Here is a 23059-nt window from a genome sequence, read left to right as displayed (position 1 = left end):
CATTTGACACTTATTCCAAAACCTCACCTAAGTACATCCATAAGACAAACAATTCTACACAAAACACAACATAGAAAAGCAAAAAATAAGCAACACGAATCCCACTTTAAATACAAAACCGAAAACAAGTCTAATTTGGTAGGTCACATTTGTGAAGAAGAGGACGGGATTGTAGTACGACATTAGAAACATATACACTTTCATTTGTGAAACGGATATTCCATAACGCTCAAGCAACTTGTGATGGCTCTCATAAAATGTACGATTGGATGATTTCAACTTCACCATTTGTAACTCTTGATTTTAATAGCTTCATTGCTAGCATCAATCCTCTAGCAAGGAAATCACGATAGAAAATACTGGTCCGGGATTATCGTATCAATTCGGAGATAGATTATCCGTAAGCATAATTCAGAGTTACTCTTTGTGTTGTGTTCAGTTTTCAAGACAATTATCAATATTATTGGAAAATGATAAAAGGTCCCCCAAGAGTAATGACTAAAGCAAGGAGTCGTTTTAAAAGTTTTGGTTAAAATAGTCAGTAAAGATAAAAAAAAAATAATATTCCTTTCATTTCTGCCACTGTTAGATTTTCTCTCTCTATAACAGTTAATGGCAGTCAAATCTTGCATTTAACCCATATATTCTATCTAGATACCTCAATGATTAATGTTTTGAAGCTTATTTTTAATTAGCTGACTAGTTTCAGAGAAGATTTTTGAAAAAGAAATCGAAAGATGGACAACAAATTCCAATTTAGATAATATGAAAACAAATTAAGTGACCGAAATTTATACCAAAAAATAGTGATAACTTACAGCACATATGTGTGACCTACTTAAGAACTTGGGGTTAATTGCAATGACTTTTTTCACTTTCATGTAACTGTAATTTAATAATTCGAATGTATCTATTGAAGGTTTCTCATGCTTCTTTTGCAAAGTGGCCTTTTTTACTTTTAAATGTATATGGAACTCATGTCCCACTTTTTTGTATAGATGAAATGACAAGCAGAATTTTACTGAAATTTGATTTCATTTTTTATACTCTTTCTTTTTATCAAACAATCATTTTTCATTCAAGTTATTGTAATATGAGCTAGATATTGATTCATCAATATTTGCCACTTACGAAGCAAATTTTAGACAATCAATTATTGTTTGTTTTGGTAAGTGCAATACTTATATACATTAAAGAAATATATGACATTTGAAAGTATGATAGCATTTTTATTATTATAAATTCAATACACCAATTGACACACTTGAGTTTTTTACAATTCAATATTTTCTATCATATGAATTTAACAAAATCTTTGGCTATAATCTGGTGCATAAAAGGTCAGCCTTTGTATGGTATATTATACTGCAATCTATTAAAATGTAATTATTGATACGTTTGCTTAGTAATTTAAGACCAAAAAGGAATTATGGAATAAAATACAGAAAAAAACACCAGGTTATCACTTACAATACTTAACATTGTTATAAAATCCCATTAGTTTAACTCATGCTTATGGGGGACATCAGTGTGGTTGTATTGAGTGTATTATCGCTATTTTGTGCATTTTTCCTTTGCTCTTTTTTGTGATAATTTTTCATATCATGCTACTCGCTTGAGATGGAAAAATATCGCTAGAAACTAAGCCGACACGTGGCGTTGCTAACGAAATTGACATGAAATTGACAACGTCGTCATAGGTAAAATAGCGATAAACAGATTATCATTGGTCATCTCAACTCAATTGCTTTTCTCGCTTTCGTCGTCCCGGCTCAAGCGAGAAAACCAATCTCGTTGAGATGATCAACGATAATCTATAATTATCGTGCATATACAGCCGCGTACAGTTCATATAAAATCTTAGTACTGCGAAGGTATCGCGCTCTTTGCCACTCAAAGAACCCTTGCAACTATCCTTTAAAAGGGTCAGTTTGGTTTCCTGCTGGACGTCAAAATATATGCATTGTCAGCTTTTTATCCTAACAGAGTAGTTAAATAAAGATTGTCAATTAGATTTATTGCTTATGTTTTGGTGTCTTGAATATGCCTAAAATATTTGACACTATGTTAAGCTAAGCAAACAACAACTATTTTATCAATTAAAAAAATGTTTCATGTAAATTTTCTTAAATGACATGCGGTTGTCCTGTTGTCTTCGCCTAAAAGTTTTAATTGGTGTTTGCTTTCTGTCTTTTCTTCTTAAAAACAAACATGAAACGTGAATTTATTAGCCACAGATTTAAAAATATATTTAAAACCTCTTTTGAAATCCGATTCACAAAATAAATAAAAAAGGTTCTCTTTAAACATATACCATAATATAATGAATCAAATAATTTCAACTTGTAAAGTACATGTAGCTATTCATGACACACTTCAATAAAATCAAGTTGTACGTCTGTCTAGAAAGAATTCTTATTTAAAGGTTTTCAACACTGATATCTTAATTAGATGAAAGGTTCGATAAAAACAAAAACTCAGAGTTAATATGTTACTACCCTTTAAAGTTATCCCTTAATATAAGGTGATAAGATGACACATATTAAAGTAATTGAAGAGACACCGTCGTTTTAACTTTAAAGGAATATAACTATAGAAGTATCATAAATAATTATGTCAGATTCACTGCAGATTTAATTTTCTGTGTTAAATATTACGACATATGGTATAAATAAGAAAACCATCAATGTGATTTCTGATACTCGCCTAAAAAGTCAAATGTTTGTCAGATAAACAAAACATGGCGAGTTTTGTATAGTTTGGGACCACATTTATCCTACTTAAGTTGTTTGTCTTGACAAAAACTAGTAATTTATACATTCATGGTAAGGAAAACAACATAGTTTCTTCAACTAAAGTTTATACATTCTATGTATATACACTGATTATTTAAGAATTCATAAATCCAAAAGGAACATATGAATAATTGGTCAAAATAAATCATTTGATATTCAGTTTTGGTCTGGGAATTGTATAGTTAAAATCAAATGAACTTTGTTTGCTTTTGAGAATCTGAATTCTTCTATGACTCCTGCATTTTGATACTGCTAACACGGAAGAAATTACTACGAGTACAAACACCCATGTTGCAAGGACAACTATAATAATAATAATGTTTTGTGACATGACACATTTAGTGTTTTCTTTATCTGCTGTCATTGTGTTCTTGTTCAGGTTTCCTAAAATATAAGAACAACAGTATTAAGCATTTAAAAAAAGGAAACTATGTGACAGGTTCTCAATAAACAATGGGTAATTGAATGAAACCTTACAAACACACAAAGAATCAGAGAAGATATGTTTATAAAAATGGTCTTATAAATATAGGCGCAAAATTTGAAACACTAATACACACATTCTGTTTTATGATATGGGTGATCTGTTTTTTTAATGAACCACACTAATTCAAAGAACAAAACCACCGTTGAAGAAATATTCAAAATGTTAGTCTTTTTGATAAACTTTATATTTGTTTAGTTTGATGCTTTGCTATTTTACCAAATATTCCAACGGGTACTAATTGTGCATCCTTACTGGCAGACGTATTGTTATTTTAGTATGAAGAATTCATAAAAACACATCTTAACGAAAAAAAGAAAAAAAAAGCTTATAGATATAAGAAGATATGGTATGAGTGCCAATGAGACTAATCTCCATCAAAGTCACAATCTATATAAGTAAAACATTATAGGTCAAAGTACGGTCTTCAACACGGTGCATTTGCTCACACCGAACAACAACCTGTAAAGGACAGGTGAACACAATTGCAGCGGGTTTAAACGTAGATCTTCAATTTCACTAAGTCAATGATGTCCTGTCACTCAATTATTCCCTTTAAAGTGAAAGATTGCATTTCATATATTAAACTGAATTTAAGATTCAGGATAGTATCAAAACTTGGAAGATCAGCTTCACAAATAAATCTTGATCTTAACTACGATATTGACACATATGGACGACTTGAAAATATATTCTATGCTAACAAACATGCAAATTTCAAAAGAAGAACGAAAGATGCCAGAGGGACATTAAAACTCATAGATAGAAAATAAACTGATAACGCCAATGTTAAAACATAAAAGACAAACAAACAAAAAATACATGCCAAGAAATTACCTCCGTTGAAATTCTGCAAACACCCCATAGAGCAAATTACATGGATGATTAATATTGACCATTTGGTATATGGCTGTGTTCTAAGCGACACGTACATGAAGGTCATAAATTAATTTCTTCAATGAAATCAAATCTTTAGCTACTAATGACTGCCGTAGGGGGTCGACCGGAATTTTTAGCGAGGATTTCTTGGCATGGAGTAACAGATAGAAAACTCAGGGTTAGAATTCATAGAACAGAAAAGGGGCAGTGGCAAATATTTCTTGTATATTTTGAACACGGAGAGAATTTACCTGCACCTTTTGCCAAAAAAACTTTTTTTTTCTTATTTGTGCCTTCCGACTTTATGTTTTGAATTGTAGTTTCACTTTCCATATTCGGTATTTATTCAAATGTAAGCTCCACATGGTAAAAATCACGTGATGCAGGAATATAATATCTTGGAGTTCGACTATTTCTTTCTTTTCGGGCGGAGACTCCAAGCAAACAACATGCATGTGTATAACGGCACTGTAGATTTTCGTATTAAATAAAGAAAGTTGACGGTCCGGTACATGAATAGATTGGTTAGAAAGCAAGGTTTTAATTTTAATTAGATTCGAAAGCTTAATTCGAGGGTTGAAAATAGAGAGCACAAATAAAAGAGGGGGGGGGGGGTCCACAGGGAATATTTGTATCTTATGAACTCTATATTTGAAAGGGTTATTTTTTTATGTAATTTAAAAAGAGAAAAACAAATATAGGACAAATTGTGATTGGTCTTTCTTCCTTTCTCCCATGCCAAGAAATTGCCTCCGTTGAAATTCTGCAAACACCCCATAGAGCAAATTACATGGATGATTAATATTGACCATTTGGTATATGGCTGTGTTCTAAGCGACACGTACATGAAGGTCATAAATTAATTTCTTCAATGAAATCAAATCTTTAGCTACTAATGACTGCTGTAGGGGGTCGACCGGAATTTTTAGCGAGGATTTCTTGGCATGAGTACAAAAGATATAATAAAGAAAACAAAAGACTAAGCAACACGAACTCCATCAAAACTGGGGATGATTTCAGGTGCTCCGGAAGGGTAAGAAGATCCTGCGCCACATGTGGCACCCATCGTGTTGCTCATGAAATTACAAACCCGGTAACTTTCCAATATACGAATTGATCATTCCAATGCAAATTATTTGTTCTGTAACAATACTTTTAAAATTAGTTATGTAAAGTACACTCTACCTATTTTGATATTTTCTTGTCCAATTTTAGGGAAAATTAGTACTTCATCTAATGAGGGCTCTTTAATGGTTAGTATTGTTGATACGAATTGCCTATCTCCATAATTTGAATCTCTCTTTCTTCTAATGGAAGGTTGTGTACTATTGATTGAAGTCTCGTTTCCAGTTTCTTCACTACCTTGCAGCTCGGGGACTAACGCTGGAGCAGAAGTTACGTCGACAACTGCGGGAGTAAAGGTACTAGCTGTTGTTGGTACTCCAACTGGCAATGAACAATCACGCTGTAGAAGAAAAATAAATCTTATCCCAATTTTAAACTTCTTCTCTTCATTGCAAAATAAAAAGAATTGTCCTAAAATTTATATAACTTGACATCTAAAATATATCAAAAGACACAGTTGTAGCATGTATGTTTGTTTAGGTTATTGATAAATATAAATTCTTACATTGGTACCAGTGGATTATCAGATTTGTCCAATCAAGGATTTGTAATCGACAGACATTAAATATTAATTTTTACGATCGAGTTTTGCCTAATAAAATAATTCACGAGTAACAATTAAAGAATCTGTGTCTCTAACGATTATGATATCAAATGATTTTTCATTTTTGATAAACGAAAATACCCTTTGAGTGCCTTCCGCTATTTCCCAATTAGCACATTTCCATTCATCATCTTCTGATACCATCGAAAACAACACATTGATTTTTTTAATACAATTGGCCCAGAAACGGTGACATTGCTAAAGAATTAGAGGAATAGATCTGTACTGGTATTCCACAGACTATTAAATACTGCATTGAGGGAAAGTACATTATACTTTCTGTTAATCAAAGTCTTTGTTTAAAATATCATTTATATTTTGTTGTTATTTTATATTTTTATGACAGAGTGTTAATTTTGAAACACTTGCAATTTACGGAAATGTCATTATGCAAAAGTATTCCATAAAGTTAACACTTACAGGCTTACAAAAGCTTCCTTCTCCTTTTTTACATATTTTAACAGCACAGTTAAAGCCAACATTTGTTGTTCCTTTGAATTTAAAAGCATACATGAAGAGCTCTGAAGCTGGTAGTTCCTCTGTTGAACCAGGTTTTCTGTACTTAGCTGCAAGTGGACCGTCTGTATTCACCATGATATTCTTTCCATCTTCAGTGGGACATCTACATTATATGTTTATATATATCAAGATGAGAGGATAATGCATGATTTCTAATAGAACAGATATAGACATAAAATAATGACGTAGATGTAGCCTACGGGACAGGGACATACATAATGAGATGTGTGAGCTTTTAAACGGAAATATTAAAGCAAAGGATTTGTTCGTTCTTAAATCTCGTCAATGAAAACTCGAAACTTTCATTTATTGGACACTTATAGGACACTTTAAAATATTTAGTTTGATTATGAAAACAGAAAAAAAGCCTACATTTTACAGATACAAGAGGTATCAGATTTAAACATCCCGCAAACCAAAATTGACGCTCTTTTTTGGCATGGGTTTCACTGCCGGTCGGAAAATGACAAAATGTTACCATACATATCATTTTCCTGTCACCATTGATGATCTGTTTAAAGATATTTCATGTATACATGTAATTTTAATGATAAATTTTGAAACGGTAAAGAACAGAATAAACTAATTAACGTGAAACATATTTCACTTCCATACTTGGGTAAGAGGAATTGAACGTTGAATCAGTTGGGATAAAGGAATTAACTAGAAAATCATTGAGTTTCCTGAAAACCAGAATAATCACGCATTTGTGACGTTGTGAGTAGGAATTCTTACACAAAAATATGATTCTGTAAATATACACTAAATTTAATACGAGTTATAAATCTATCAGAACATAAATCTATTGGAACTATAAGTTGTTATGAATATGTTTATGTAATCTATTGATGAATGACTCTTATAATACATGTACATACCCATCCTTAACAAATTCAAATTGTGTTGGCTTTCCTGATAACGTGTTATTGGCTATGCAGTTGTCAATTCTAAGACTTTCATACACTGCAAAAGGCAATATATCAATGATGAGTCTTATGTAGAAAAAATGCGCGTCTTGTGTACTAAAATATAAGCAAGGTACCTTTGATAACTATCATATGGATTAGTTTAAAACTCCGCTCGAAAGCAAACGGTAAATTGTTACTTGCATTTTCAATAATGCTGTACTGTTTTTACATGGAATGAATCATTAAAATAAAAATAAAATACTGCAATCAAAAACGACGTTCCTCGTAAAGTTTATAAGCATATGCAGAGGTTAAAATTTGATCACTATAAAAGCTTGTTATTACAATTTTCATAATTAGTTTCTTTAACTCATTTAAATCCTGATGTTTTTTACTCTTAAACTTTTTATATCTTATCAAAACTACATACCATCAGTATCTGCGAGGAAGAATAATAACTTAAAGATGTCGCCTACAAATAGAGGCTTATCTAAAGGTTGGCCATCTTTATTCTGAACTGCAAATTTGACAGGCAAATAGGTACCAGAAATGATGTTTTTCTTTAAGTTTGTTCTAGAAAAAAAAGTCAAAACAATATTGGTGTTGTGTACATTTTTATGTAAATGATATAACTTTGGGTGACTTTATTTTTTTTAATAATTTGTTCTTATTTTACGTAAAACCAATATCACAGGTAAGTAGAGGGTTGACGCCTTCAAGCATGTTTAAGCTATCACATCCTGTATGAGTCTGTTTCGAGTCAAGGACCTGTGCTTTATTGGTTGTCGTTGTTTCATGCATTTCATATTTGTTTTCAGATTTTTCTTGTTATGAATTAAACCATTAGTTTTCCTAATTATTAAATGTTTCATGTCGGGCCTTCTTTATTAGATTATGCGGTATGGGTTTTCCTGTTGTTAAATGCCGAACGGTTTTCTATAATAACTTACGTGAACTTCATTTAAAATGTGGTGAATATATAGTTGTCTTATTGGCAATCATACCACATCTTCTCATTTTGCATTGTTTTGTTTTACCTGCATGGCTGGTTGTAAATATCGTAGATACCTTTTGACTTTCAAACTTATATAACCTAGTAAAGATCGTACGAAATATATAAGCATTAGAATGAATGTTGCAATGTTATGTACACTACGCTTGGTGTTCACCAGTTCACCTTAACTTAACCTTTACCAGTGACAAACACTCGTGCAAACAAAAAGATGACAAAACACAGGGAAAGTTTTATGAATAACTGACACCAAGCCAAATACACATGATACGAACCTGAAGAATGAGACAACTAACGGTAACCCAGAACAGTTTTTAATCACCTTGGACAACCTGATATAGTGATAACAAATTCACAGAAATGTAGACGCAACTATAACTGAAGATGAATATTTTTTTTTCAAATCTTATGACTTTGATAGAATATTACATGTGTGAACCAAATTTAAAAAGGGCTTTATAATTTCGAGAAAGAAAACAGATTATTTCATTTAGATGGATTTTTTTTTATTATTTGTGCTGATGATGATGGTGACCAAGTAGGGATCCTATTTCTTTACTGAATCATGATTTCTCAATGTGTTGTTAAGATCTGCCAGAAAACCATGCAAAACTGCCTGATGTCACTTTTGTCATATGACCTTCGGCTTGGCAGGTTAATTGTTTGCAATTACATTTTTAGAATTTATACCTTGATAATTCTTGTAATTTTTTCTTTATTTGAACTATCATTGTATTGTGTGATACCATATGATATTTGGCACATGGGTGCACCTTAGTTATATAAATAACCACACAAAGTTGTTTTAAATGTTAAACTGTCTTGGACGTTTTGGGGCGCCATCTTTAAACAGATGAAAATGCTCGAAGTCTTTTTTTGGCATATTTCACTGGTTTAAATATACATATATGGCAACGAAAATGAAATATTAAAAAGAAGAAATCACGCATATCTCTCAAACTAACCTTTCATTTAAACCAACATCATCAAGTTCTGCAAACATAGTAAAATTGGAGCCTTTATGAATACAACTGTATATGATGATACTATCGGTACTGGATATAAACATTGGGTTATAACTGACCACGACATCAACAAATCGGCTTACATCTCCCTCCTGTCGATAAAAAAATACAGTTCATTGTAATAAAGAATGGTTCCAGGGATTTCTAATACTATCTATAGGCCTTCCAATTAAAATTTTCAAAACGTTCGAAAGGAAAAGCTGCATATCTATCAGTCTACAGCAAAGCTATCGAACGCCCATTCCTACAGCGTTATTCACTTCCTTTTCTTGATTTTGAATCCTTCTTTTTGTAATCTTAAGTGGTGTAAAAAACAGTCGACAGAAACACATTAATTTTGTACAAAACGCAGAATGCTTCCCATTAATTTGACACGACCTTGTAAAAATAAACAAACAAAAAAAAGCATTAAATTGGTATAACGACATTTTAATGCTATATACATGAACGTACGCATGTTGCATTTTATGGAGAAAATAAAATAACTTTTAAAATGCCTAGCATTTGTTGTCTTGCAGTCAAAATGACGGATTCTTTAATGAGTATTTTTGGTATGTGACAAATATTTTGATATAAGAAAAAACTATATTAAACCATTTTATTGGACAAAACCGTCTTGTTACAAATTTATCTAATTATTGTCTGCTTATAACATCAAATTAGCTTAATAACATCATAGGTAAATACATGCATTTATCTGATAACATTCGTTATTCATGATGACTTTTAATGACATTCTCATTTTTCATTATCTTAATTATGTATTTGTTGTCATTATCCGCCGATGATTCAATGATTTAAACTTATTTATATTTTTTTAACACGCAACTATTTTATTAATCACTGTATTATTTTATTCGTAGATGTAAATTCTGTAATCTTTATTGCGTTTGACTATCAATATTAAACTGATGACCATCACGAAAGTCACTATGTACGCTTGTAACTAAAATAAGGAGAAGTCCAATTCGACAATAAAACCGAAAGGACCCAGAAAACAGTGTAGCAGTGACACAATTTCTAAATATAAATTAACGTGTAAACATATTATACGTCCAGTTTTTTCACATCCCATCTTATATTGTAATATTCTATACAAAGCACCAAAAATATCGTCATTTACCTCACAAGCTAACAAAACCTTTTGCTAGGTGTTTGTGTATTCAACATCTGCTAGAGGTATATAGGGGAGCGTTGAGATCAAATAAAACAGGTTTAACCCCGACTCGTTTTAGTGCCTGTCTCAAGTCAGGATCTTCTATTCTTTGATATTATTATGTGGTGTTGTTTTTAATTTTTGTTTAGTTCATTTGAATGTTTCGGATTTAAGTGTGGCGTTCATTTCACTTTATAAAATATTGTTTAGGGGCCATATCTTCCTGGTAGGGGATTTTCTAGCTGAGCCGAAGACTCATTAGTGGCCTTGGGCTATTTTGTCTCTTTGCTCGAGTTTGTCTTTTTTACCTTTTTATGGCACCCTCAACGGAGTTGGGGTGACATATTGTTATTGTTCGTTTCTTTTTTTTCTTTTTATTATTATGGCACCCTCAACGGAGTTGGGGTGACATCTTGTTATTGTACGTTTCTTTTTTTTCTTTTTTATTATGTCACCCGATCGACAATGTCGGGTGACATATTGCTTTTCCTCCGTTTCTTTGTTATTATTATTCTTCTTATTCTTCCAATGATTTTTGTCCGGCAGATTTTTTGAAGGCAATGGAACCAATCTTAGTCATAGTCAACTATAATGAGGAACACAAAATTTCGGGTTGCAGTAGGTCATAGGACCATTAAAAATGGCTGCCGTTACCATGGAAACGGAAAAATTGTGAAAAATTCCACTTTTTTGTTTTAGGGAATTATTTGGAGATGCTTAGACTTAGAATCATTATATTTTGATACAATGTAGGTGCCCACTATATACTTGTTTTGGATGATTTTTGGCATTCATTGGGACTACTATGTTGCCATGGATACTACACCAAAAATTTCCAAAATATCAAAATGCTCCAAATTTAATGAAACTTCACAGGAACGATGAGCAACATTGGTAGATGTGCAATTTGGCGTTGGAATTTTGAAAATGTCTTGTGTTACCATGGAAACAAGGCAAAAATGGTCAAAACGCTTTAAAAAACCTTAAAAGTGGCATTTACTTCCTTAAAATGGTAGGTCAAATTCATTGAAACTCTGATGGTATGTTCCCTTCCATGTACCAATGGAGTATCTGCCATTAAAAATTTGGAATGGTCTGTGTTACCATAGAAACCAGCCAAAATGTCAAAAATTTCAAAAACTTCAAAATGCTTCAAACTTGATGAAACTTAATATATTTGTTGACTGTCTAGTCTGCATGAGACTTTTGAAGTTGGAATTTCCAAAATGGCTACCGTTGCCATGGAAACTGCAGAAATGTCAAATATTTTCAAAATGCTCCAAACTTAATGAAACTTAATATTATTGTTTACTGGCATGTATAGATCAGACTTTTGACTTCGGAATTTTCAAAATGGCTGCCGTTGCCATGGAAACAGCAGAAATGTGAAACTTTTGACACTGCTGTTATTGTATTGAAAATTTACAGAAAGATATATCGCAATTCATAGATCTGCATTCACTGTTAAGTTGTTTTAAAATGGGTGCCGCTTAGTGGCAATGAGCGGAAGGGTGACATCCGCTATTGCTTGCAATGGCAATTCTAGTTATTTTTATTCTTCCACACATTTTGTCCATGCTATTTCTCGGAATTGGTCAGACCCATGTTGATGGAACTATACCCTAATATGAACCGCCATGTGAAGTTGTGCAAGAGACATTGGAATGGTAAAAAATGGCCGCCGTTACCATGGAAACTGCAAAAATGTAAAAAAAAATCAAAATTCTAAATCTTTCGTTATAAGAGGCAACCTCTTGAAACTTAATGTAAATGTTGGCAGTGGTGCCTTGAGGTACCAACAGTACTTAGAATTTTCAAAATGGCTGCCATTGCCATGGAAACTTGGGAAATGTTTAACATTGGTCCTATGGGAAAAAACATCAAAGCAGCATTTTCTTAAGGAATATAAGATCAAACTGAAATAAATTTCATGAATATATAACATAGCATATTAGTCAATGTTGAAACTGCTGTTGGAATTTTCAAAATGGACACCGTTACCATGGAAACAGCAAAAATGTCCAAAAATCTCAAAATGCACCAAACTAAATGAAACTCATTATGAATGGTAAACGGTAAGTAAAGATAAGACTTTGGAGTTTGGAATTTCCAAAATGGCCGCCGTTGCCATGGAAACTGCAAAAATGTGAAAAATTGAAAAAATGCTCAAAACTGTTTAAAAAATTTACAAACAATTTTGTTGTAATGTATTTATGTGTAAATACTGTTTTAAATTTTCAAAATGGCTGCAGTTTAGTGGCAATGTGGGAAGGGTGCCATCCGCTATTGCTTGCAATGGCAAATCTAGTTATTATTTTTATTCTTCCACACATTTTGTCCATACTATTTCTCGGAATTGGCCAGACCCATGTTGATAGAACTATACCATAATATGAACCGCCATGTGAAGTTGTGCAAGAGACATTGGAATAGTAAAAAATGGCCGCCGTTACCATGGAAACTGCAAAAATGTAAAAAAAAATCAAAATTCTAAATCTTTCGTTATAAGAGGCAACCTCTTGAAAGTTTATGTAAATGTTGGCAGTGGTGCCCTGAGGTACCAACAGTTCTTGGAATTTTCAAAATACCTGCCATTGCCATGGAAACAGCAAAAATGTCCAAAATTTCAAAATAATCAAAATGCTGCAAACTGGATGAAACTTTACAGAAACGGTACCTGACTTGGCCATAGTTGGATTTTGAAGTTGGAATTTCCAAAATGGCCGCCGTTACCATGGAAACAGAAAAAATGTCAAAAATTTCAAAATGCTCCAAACTTTATGAAACTTAACAAAAATGATAATTTGCATGTGTAGATTCACTCTTTGACTTAGGAAATTTCAAAATGGCTGCCGCTCGCCTGGCAATGGGGGAAGGGTGCCATCCGCTATTGCTTGCAATGGCAAATCTAGTTACCTTTATTATTCTATTCCAATAATTAAAGATGTGTTTATTTGGAGATAAAAATAGCCCAGTTCTTACCATCGGTTCATCTTTTGTTTTGTTGATAAATTGTGAACACACATTATCAGTGGAATTGAACGGAATTGTCAACGAGTACTTGTTTAATCCTGGAACACCTGCTTCCATCTGATTAAATTTACAGTTGTCTTCATCCTCACTCAGGTAAACCTCTCCTCTAAATGTGTCAGGAACCACAAACGCCATTTTAATTTCAGTACCTAAACATTCTTGAGTAACTGCAAGCACGTAAACAATTTAAATGTTTGGATATACAAAAACAGAAGATCAAAGATTTATATAACAATGAGCATATTATATAGACTTTATATGATAAAAACCAACATATTATATAGACTTTATATGATAAAAACCAACATATTATATAGACTTTATATGATAAAAAAACATTATTAACAACAAGCATGAACATAAAGTTAAATGTTTGGAAATAGAAACAGAACTTGAATTACAAAGTTCTATGATTGTTATAGCAATGTACTGTGTAACAGATTACATTGACTTTATAATTAAATAAAAACCACTATGAGGAAAACTGGAAAACTGTAGGAACTATTGTTAAATTATTACAAAACAACAGTAACATTATATGTAGGAACTGAATTCTGTAAAACAATTCGGTAATTGAAAGCGCATCTTTTGAGTTTTAACAAATCGTTCGATATATCACGTAATTGGATATCCCAACAGACTGGGAACTCTAGTAACATTGGAACCGCGTTTAGAAAAAAACACGTAATTGGGGTTTATTATCAGTAATTATTAATTTCACAGAATACAAAATTCAGAAAAGGTAAAAATTGCAAGCAAATCAACGTCAATACGAAATGTGATGTCATTGAATCGACCATGTATCTCGAATGAATTTTTGGCGTCAAAGTATGATAATTTGGCATTCAAAGAAGATATATATACGATGCAATTTTTCAAACACACGCACACAAGGTTTCTGGTTATTTCTGATTATAAAAAATGCAGCAAAAACTTGAACAATATAAACTATAATAATTTTATCCCTTTCAGTTAAGCCACACGTTTTTTTTCTTTTAAAAGAAATATGGGCTTATTGATTCCTTAAGTTTGATTGAAATAATTGTTTTTATTTTTAATTTTTTATTCATTTTTATTCAATGTACCTGTTTTATACTGACATCTTTCTCCGTAATAATCAGACGAGCAGAAACATTTGTCCTGCTCGTAACAGGTACCTCCGTTTTCACATGGATTTTTTTCACATTCCATTTTATCTGTAAAATATGACATTCAGAAGTAAACGCATAAGTTTTTTTTTATATATAAGTTACAAACGAGTCAATTAAAAAATTTGTTTAAGCGTCATGCACCTTTGAAGTGTGTTCCTTCCTTTATACATATGAATAAAAAAAAAAAAGTAAGCAAAATTTGGGGCATGCATTTTTAGGTAAAATGGTATTTGTACCAGTTTAAAAAGGTCAAAAATTAGTAATAAGACCCCCTTAACATACAGCTACATTGTATATATCTGTTTGTCTATAAGAGGAGATGTACTACGACACCACTCGGGTTGATGAATTTATACCTTTGAACAAAGCGGCATAACTCTGTAATTCCTTTAAAACAAATGGCTCTAGATCTTATTTTCATAATCATATTTGTTCTATATATTTTTTTTCAAATCATAGGTCTAAATATAGTATATGTAAACATCCCACATCTCCTTATTTTGTTCTGGTAACAGGGTTTGTCGCTCAAGGTGTGCAGTTATAGTAGAATGCACTATCGTGCTTGGTTTTCATGCTCTTAAATTTTATAGTTATGAGTTGTCATTCTCTAATTTTCAATATCATTCTTCTAACTGGTATATTAACTGATATTAGTTTAATTCCGATCTTTTAATTGACGAGTAGACCAGAAAAAAAGCAATTCACGAATACATTTTCAGTTGTCTGGATTGCTCTCCAAGAACAATACGTTAGAACAAAATATAGAGGTGACATACTTCTTTTTAAGTAAAGTTTCCTAAAAACCCAAAACATATTTCCACACCAGTAATAATAAATTAACAGTAATGCATAAATCTTATCACATATATCAATGTTAAGGTACCGATTATTCATTCATACTTCTGAACATTAAAATATATTTTTTTCGATAATAAACAAAATCCGATACCAGTATCTAATGAACAGTCGTATCCTGCTCGAGTTGCTGGACAAGAACATGATCCATCACCAGCATTGCAAATTCCACCACTTTTACAATTAAATCCCTTCCTTCTACAGTGAAAGTCGGTTCTGCCAACTGAAAATAATAATTTAATAAGTGATTATTTTTGGGAAAATACTCTTGAAAAATCTGGAGATTATTCACCCACATGCAGCTTTGAAATGACAAAAAATGTCAGCACTATTCTATGCCCCCGCTAATAAGTTCCTGGGGAATAAAGTATGACCTTGTACCCTTGTCCATCATATTATATTTAGTGTAACATAGAAGAGTTATCCGGTTACATTGGATATTGGTGAATGTCAGATCGGGTTCGCGTTAATTATGTTTTGCAAAGTATACTCTTCTTCGATATTCTATAAATATCGAAGTAAGTTTTGGTTCGTTAGTTTTTTTAAATGAGAAGTTATTTATTTTTTAACATGACTATAAAACGTTTTATTGCATTCCATTGCTATTAAAGATTTATTTGTTGTACGTGTTTGCACTAAATATTCATGATATATTAGTTATTAGGTACGCATTAAGAATTTCTTACGAGACTAAACTGCTAAATTACGTAAAATAAAATATTAATGGTTTCAAATGAACCGGAATGTTCAATTGCTTTCCGAGAATGATGTTTTTAAAAGCGTTAGATAATTTCCGAGAATGGTGTTTAAAGCGTTAGATAATTTCCGAGAATGGTGTTTAAAGCGTTAGATAATTTCCGAGAATGGTGTTTAAAGCGTTAGATAATTTCCGAGAATGATGTTTAAAGCGTTAGATAATTTCCGAGAATGATGTTTAAAGCGTTAGATTATTTCAACACAGCACAATGTTCATTATTTGCTATCTTTCATTTTATAAGGAGAAGTCAAAACACACCATTAATAATTATCTTTTCTTAACCACCTACTGTTCTTTCTCTTCAATGCTTTCAAAATAACCCAAGTGTTTAAGTTCTACTCATGTAAGACATTGTCCCTAGCTTTCCATTTCTGATACTTTCATCAGTTTCGTTTATTGTTATATCATTTCTCCGAGGGATTACAGTTGTCTGTTAGACAAACTACTCGTTGGAAACACTTCTAATTCATTCCATTTCTGGATTTCGGACAATACCTCATAAATTATTATCAATGTATAAACACTGGACACGATTAATTTGCAAAACACTAATTTACAAATCTGCCGCCGCGTCTCCTTAGAGCTACATTGTCATGTATATAACCACAATATGCGGAATTACTTGAGATTCAATAAATTCATTGCTTTGTTGCTGTTATTATTAAATATATTTGGCAATTTGATTTAAAAAAAATGGGATATAATATAAATAATACATGCTTGTACTTTAACAGTTAACAGCTAAATAACAATTTACAATAATATTTTTTGAGCTGGCGTTTGTATGAAGGTTAGCACTCAATAGAGACCCATCAACTTGCGACATGACTTTTACCTTACATAAGTATCTGACCTTTCTCATATACTTACATATAATGCATTTGTAATGCTCAGTTATCTATAAATAATATTTTTGTCTTGTAAACGAGAGATTATCATCCACTTTTAACCTTGTTTCGTCGCCAATTACAAATACAATTATACGTTACTTGACAAGTATAAATTATGTTGTGTTGCGAAGCCACTAATGGTGAAGGTTAATTATCTTATGGCGGAGAATATGAAGAATCAGTGATGGGGCTTTTCATTATTGTTATCGATTGCATTTTTATTTTTTATCATAGCAATAATTCGAACCGAAGTATTACAAAGTTCGACATTATTAAAAGGCTTGTATTACGTATAAGTCGATAAGTTTATGATATGATGTAAATATTGATAGAAAACAATCGAGGAAATAATGTTAGTAGACCAAAAATTACATAATAATTATGACAAATATTAATTCAAACAACTACATTTCAAATCAATAACATGTTATATTTCAAAAGTTATAAGTTAACATAGTCTACTAAATTGGCAAAAAAACAAAACCACAGAAATTACTTGACTGAAGGTTTGATTAATAATTGTCAATTAAATGATGACACTTTAAATTATTACCAATAAATCCTTTGATATCAATTGATTTCGTTCCACTTGTAAAATTGTAATAATATAAGTATTCTTTTTATACTTACGTTGAATGAAGAAGAAAATTATCATAAAGTTCAACCAGGTGTGCAGTAAAGTTCGAGCAATCATGTTATGTCTACAATAAAAATGTCTGTGTGTATAAGGGATATTTACTAGGAAACTATTTTAATGTTTCAGACTAAACAAAATACATCTGTTTAGAAATATTCAAACAGCAAAACTGAGATTGTGTAATGGCGTGGAACCCTCTGGTTTAGAAACAGAAATCGCAGAACACTTGCATACATAAAGATATATTAATTCTCAATTTTATATATTACATTTAGATTCCTCTCTTGAAATTCATTAAAGTTTCAATCTTTTCTGGGTCTTCTATCATTGGTTACTGTCATGTACTACATGATAACGATACAGGCTGTAATGCATACAGACGTATCAATAACATTGTAAAATGTTTTTGGGTTAAATGCAACAATATAAATTATCTATAAAATTATTCGAATATAAATGGGCGTTAAGCAGGGTTATCCGATTGCCCTAATCGTTTAATAAAAATCTTGTTATAGAACTTCAATGAATGCTCTGCTTAAATAACGTTATTTTGGTTTTGTAAATAAAGATAGCTAAAACGGTTGATATCATGAAATGAAATCATGAAACAGGAGAAAATCAAATAACTTAGTAAAAAAGTTCAGTAGACTTACCTTTACGCTTATACAATCAATGAGCATAATTACCTGAAGTTTTAATCCCTGTCAATATCTTATAGATACTAGATGAATCATTGATTATATTAATTGAGAACCCGTTTGACTGTTACTGTTTTTAGGTTGTTCCTAGTTTTTATAATAAGTGAATGTGATATTAACTTGTTGTGTACATTACTTTACATGAAATAGGTTATTATCGCCAACACCCTTAGTATTGTATATATTAAAAATTTATTTCCATAAACAATTACGCATTTAAACAAACTTTTGCATTTTTTCCTCCACCAAACAAGGAAGGCCCTTTTAGTTTCTGTTAAATCATCTCCCACTACTACGACTTACATTTAAAATGTGTCCGCAAGATGAAGATGTTACTTGACCAACCTTCAACAGAAACTCTCTTTAACCCAAATAGTACAGCAAAAACTGTGTATGGTCAGTTATGTTGAAAGAGTTTCAGCGTTTGCTTCAGACGCATTTATCTATAATATTTAACAGCGGGAGTTTCTCGCTGCATTGAAAACCCATTGGTGGCCTTTGTCTGTTGTCTGCTCTTTGGTCGGGTTGTTGTCTCTGTGACACATTTCCCATTTCCATTCTCAATTTGATCTATTCGCATCCGAACGGGGGTATCATGGGCTTGATGCGTTTATAACTTATAGCATGTTCAACCTATAAGGCTTGAAACTTGGGTACATTTGCTACTTATAGAAAGTTGCATTTATTTAATAAATTACTGGTTTAAAATGTTTCGATATGAAAATCATCTTATTTTACATACTTTTATTTGGTGATAAATTACAAATGTTTTTTGGGTTGAAAGTTTTAAAATTGATAATTAAATTCATGAATGAGACATAGAATGTCAAAAAATTGTATTATTATTTGCAAATCAAGACATTTTTTATCGAGCTTACGACATTTATGGTGCAAAAGCCTGATATAGCGATCCAATAGTTTCCGTGGTCCACTTTCAGATTCAGTCTAGGATTTAATTTTTCAGTCATCAATAACATTGTCAAACCTGTATGGAACGTTATGAAATATTGACAAGAGTTTTTATAACCAATATTGAACTTCAAAAATGAGCAAAACTCATGAAAATATTACTATTGCATATCTGTATAGGCTAGTTTATGTACACAAAAAAAAATTGAAATCACAAAAATACTGAACTCCGAGGACAATTCAATTGGAAAGTCCATAATCACATGGCAAAATCAAATGACAAAACACATCAAACGAATGGACAACAACTGTCATATTCCTGACTTGGTACAGGCATTTTCAAATGTAGAAAATGGTGGATTTAACCTGGTTTTATAGCGCGAAACCTCTCACTTTTACGACAAAACTTGTCTTGTATGATTGTAGTTTGTTTTTGTAGATGAGATGTACATACATCATTGAATTGGAAGGTTTAAATAATATCATAAACTGGACAATGTGAATCATTTTGAATAATACAATGGACCACTGGATCTTATCTTCCACCAGCAGTGGTTTCGATCCAATGACAGTAAAATCAACGAATGGTATGATATCATTGCAGACGACGCGGGTTTCGGAAATAACCTTTAGGAATGCTCAAGGGGCAAAGTGTGGAAAACACACCAAATAATCATAACGTGTTATTTTATTTGTGAATTTAGAAAGAATGCAGCACAGTTTGTCAGTTTTCGATAAAACAAAATCATCAAGTAAATATTTATTTGCAGGTATGTATATGCTTTAAATTGCAGGTTTTAACACATAATATTACCTCTAACGGTTTGCTTAGAACTCAACAATTAATCAGACTGGCTACCGGAGTAAATAAATCACTGTGTTTACCAGCTGTTTCAGAACTAAAACATAAACAAAAATTGTAATAAATTCAAAGTTATTAATAACAGACACACTTGACTTATGAAAACTTTCATTTTTGATTTTGAGAAAACCGGAACAAATTCATACAAAAATTGTAATGTACAAAGAATATTTCAAAACAACTCTATCGATAAGCTCTTATATACTATTTTTATAGTGTTTAAAAAAATGCAGATTTTCTGGATTAAAAATTTGATGTTGCAGTTTTTAAATCGGCGCATATCAGAGATAAATCAATCGCCTATCATAGTTGTACATGGCGTCGCAATGTCCTTATTTGGAAGGTACGTGTATCTTTAGAGGGAGCACGTGCAGCTGCAACTCATATCAATATGATTGTCTTCCTGATAAAAGAAAGATTTACTGTATGTATAGTCTCATTCCATTGATATAACTCTATTGTGAACATTTCACCTTGAGATGACAACGACAAAAGACAGTGACATTCTCTTTCAAAATTTCCACTTTATTTCCCAGTTCTATTTCTCAACTTGAAAGTCAGAAAACAATAGTTTGAACTGAGAAATGTTAAGTTTTAGAGATATGCCGACTTGAAATTGAAAAACTATCAACTTGAAAGTGAAATATTTTTTCATGTCCTGCTGGAAGTGAGAAATGTCAAATCGAAAAAGGGACTTTTAACAACAACATGTGAATACCGGTCTTTCTTAATACCGAATGTATATTATATTTACTACACTGTATGTCGACTAGCAGCCTGTGGTTTTCTTTAAAAACAAATGAGAATGGAAATGGGAAATATGTCAAATAGACAACAACCCGACCAAATAGCAAAGTTCGACAGTTCCAATAAATAATAAAATGAAGTAAATATATATTTTTTTCAGTGAATATTCAAACAATGCAATTATTATATTTATTTGCAGGTATGCTTTAATGATGAGTTTATTTACAACCACTGGGTCGATGCCACTGCTGGTGGAGATTTATTTCCCCGACGGTATCACAAGCCCAGTAGTCAGCACTGTTTGTGCTGACATGAATTATCATTGATACTGTTACCTTTATAAATTAACTGTTTACAAAATTTTGAATTTTTTGATATACTAAGGCTTTTCTACCTCAGGCATAGATTACCTTAGATGTATTTGGCAAAACTTTTAGGAATTTTGGTCCTCAATGCTCTTCAACTTCGAACCTTATTTGTTTTTTTTTTTGTTTTTTTTTGTTTTTTTAACTTTTTTGGATTCGAGCGTCACTGATGAGTCTTTTGTAGACGAAACGCGCGTCTGGCGTATATATAAAATTTAGTCCTGGTATCTATGATGAGTTTATTTAAATTACGCAGGTTTTAACATATACTATGAATTCTAAAGGGTTGTTTTAAATACAACAATTAATCAGACTGGTTACCGGAGTAAATAAATCACTGTGTTTACCAGCTGTTTCAGAACTTTAACATAACAAAAATTGTAATATTAAATTCAAAGTTATTAATAACAGGTACACTTGACGTATGAAAAACCTTAATTAATACATGTATATGATTTTGAGGAAAAAAAATATACAAAAATTGTGATGTACAAAGTATATTTTACAGCTATACATTATTTTTATAGTCTCTTATGCAGATTTTCTGTATTAGAAATGTTACAGTTTTTTAATCGCGGCGCATATCGGAGATGAACCAACCGCCTATCATAGTTTTATATGGCGTCGTAATGTCATTATTGAGAAGATACGTGTATCTTTAGAGGGAGCACGTGCAGCTGCAACTCAGATCAATATGATTGTCTTCTGATAAAAGAAAGATCTACTGTATGTATAGTCTACTTCCATTGATACAACTCTATTGTGAACGTTTCACCTTCAGATGACTGGTCTATAAAAGGAATATTGAAAGAACGACCTGCAGATTTGTAATGTTGAACATTCACAGGAATGATGTCATTAGTGATAACGACAAAAGACAGTGATATTCTTCTTTCAAAATTTCCATTTGATAAGTTTTATTTCCCAATTCTATTTCTCAACTTGAAAGTTGATTATAGTTTGAACTGAGAAATGTTAAATTTTAGAGATATGTCGACTTGAAATTGAAAAATTATCAACTTGGAAGTGAAATATTTGTTTTATGTCCAGCTGGAAGTGAGAAATGTCAAATCGAAAAAGGGACTTTTAACAACAACATGTGAATACCGGTCTTTAGCAATTCCGAATGTAGTATTATATTTACTACACTGTATGTCGACTAGCAGCCTATGGTTTTCTTAAAGGGGCACTAGCTGTCAAATTGATGTTCACCGATTTTAATCAAATTCTCATATTTGATTTATAACAATGTAAAACTAAGGATTTTCTTATCCCAGGCATAGATTACCTTAGCCGTATTTGGCACAACTTTTTGGAATTTTGGATCCTCAATGCTCTTCAACTTTGTATTTGTTTGGTTTATAACTATTTTGATATGAGCGTCACTGATGAGTCTTATGTAGACGAAACGCGCGTCTGGCGTACTAAATTATAATCCTGGTACCTTTGATAACTATAAAACATTTATCCAAACTATTTAAAGTCTAAAATAAATAATAATCAGGGCACGAGCATGAAAATACGTAGCTTCGTTTCGTGTGTATTTTAGTCCATACGCCATCTAATTAATTATCGAGCTGACCTCTAAAGTCATGCGATGACCATATAAGCGAAGTAAACATAAATATAGATATAAATAGATTAAGCA

At 31.8% G+C, this 23059-nt stretch overlaps 1 protein-coding gene across 1 annotated transcript; it reads right to left on the bottom strand.

Annotated features, from left to right (window-relative positions):
- Positions 1-1215: 1215 nt before the first annotated feature.
- Positions 1216-18638, bottom strand: LOC143064509 (EGF-like domain-containing protein 2). The gene is made up of 11 exons (XM_076237381.1): positions 18517-18638; positions 17824-17894; positions 15641-15769; positions 14626-14736; positions 13490-13707; positions 9292-9443; positions 7745-7887; positions 7285-7369; positions 6308-6509; positions 5344-5623; positions 1216-3179 (listed from the first exon to the last, which is right to left on the bottom strand). The coding sequence occupies exons 2-11, from the start codon at positions 17885-17887 to the stop codon at positions 2941-2943; spliced, it is 1623 nt and encodes a 540-aa protein (XP_076093496.1). The 5' UTR covers positions 17888-17894; positions 18517-18638; the 3' UTR covers positions 1216-2940.
- Between the last annotated feature and the right edge of the window lie 4421 nt (positions 18639-23059).

This window comes from Mytilus galloprovincialis, chromosome 2 (assembly GCF_965363235.1).
Source record: "Mytilus galloprovincialis chromosome 2, xbMytGall1.hap1.1, whole genome shotgun sequence".
Lineage (NCBI taxonomy): Eukaryota > Metazoa > Mollusca > Bivalvia > Mytilida > Mytilidae > Mytilus > Mytilus galloprovincialis.
This window is presented reverse-complemented; position numbering and strand designations above follow the sequence as displayed.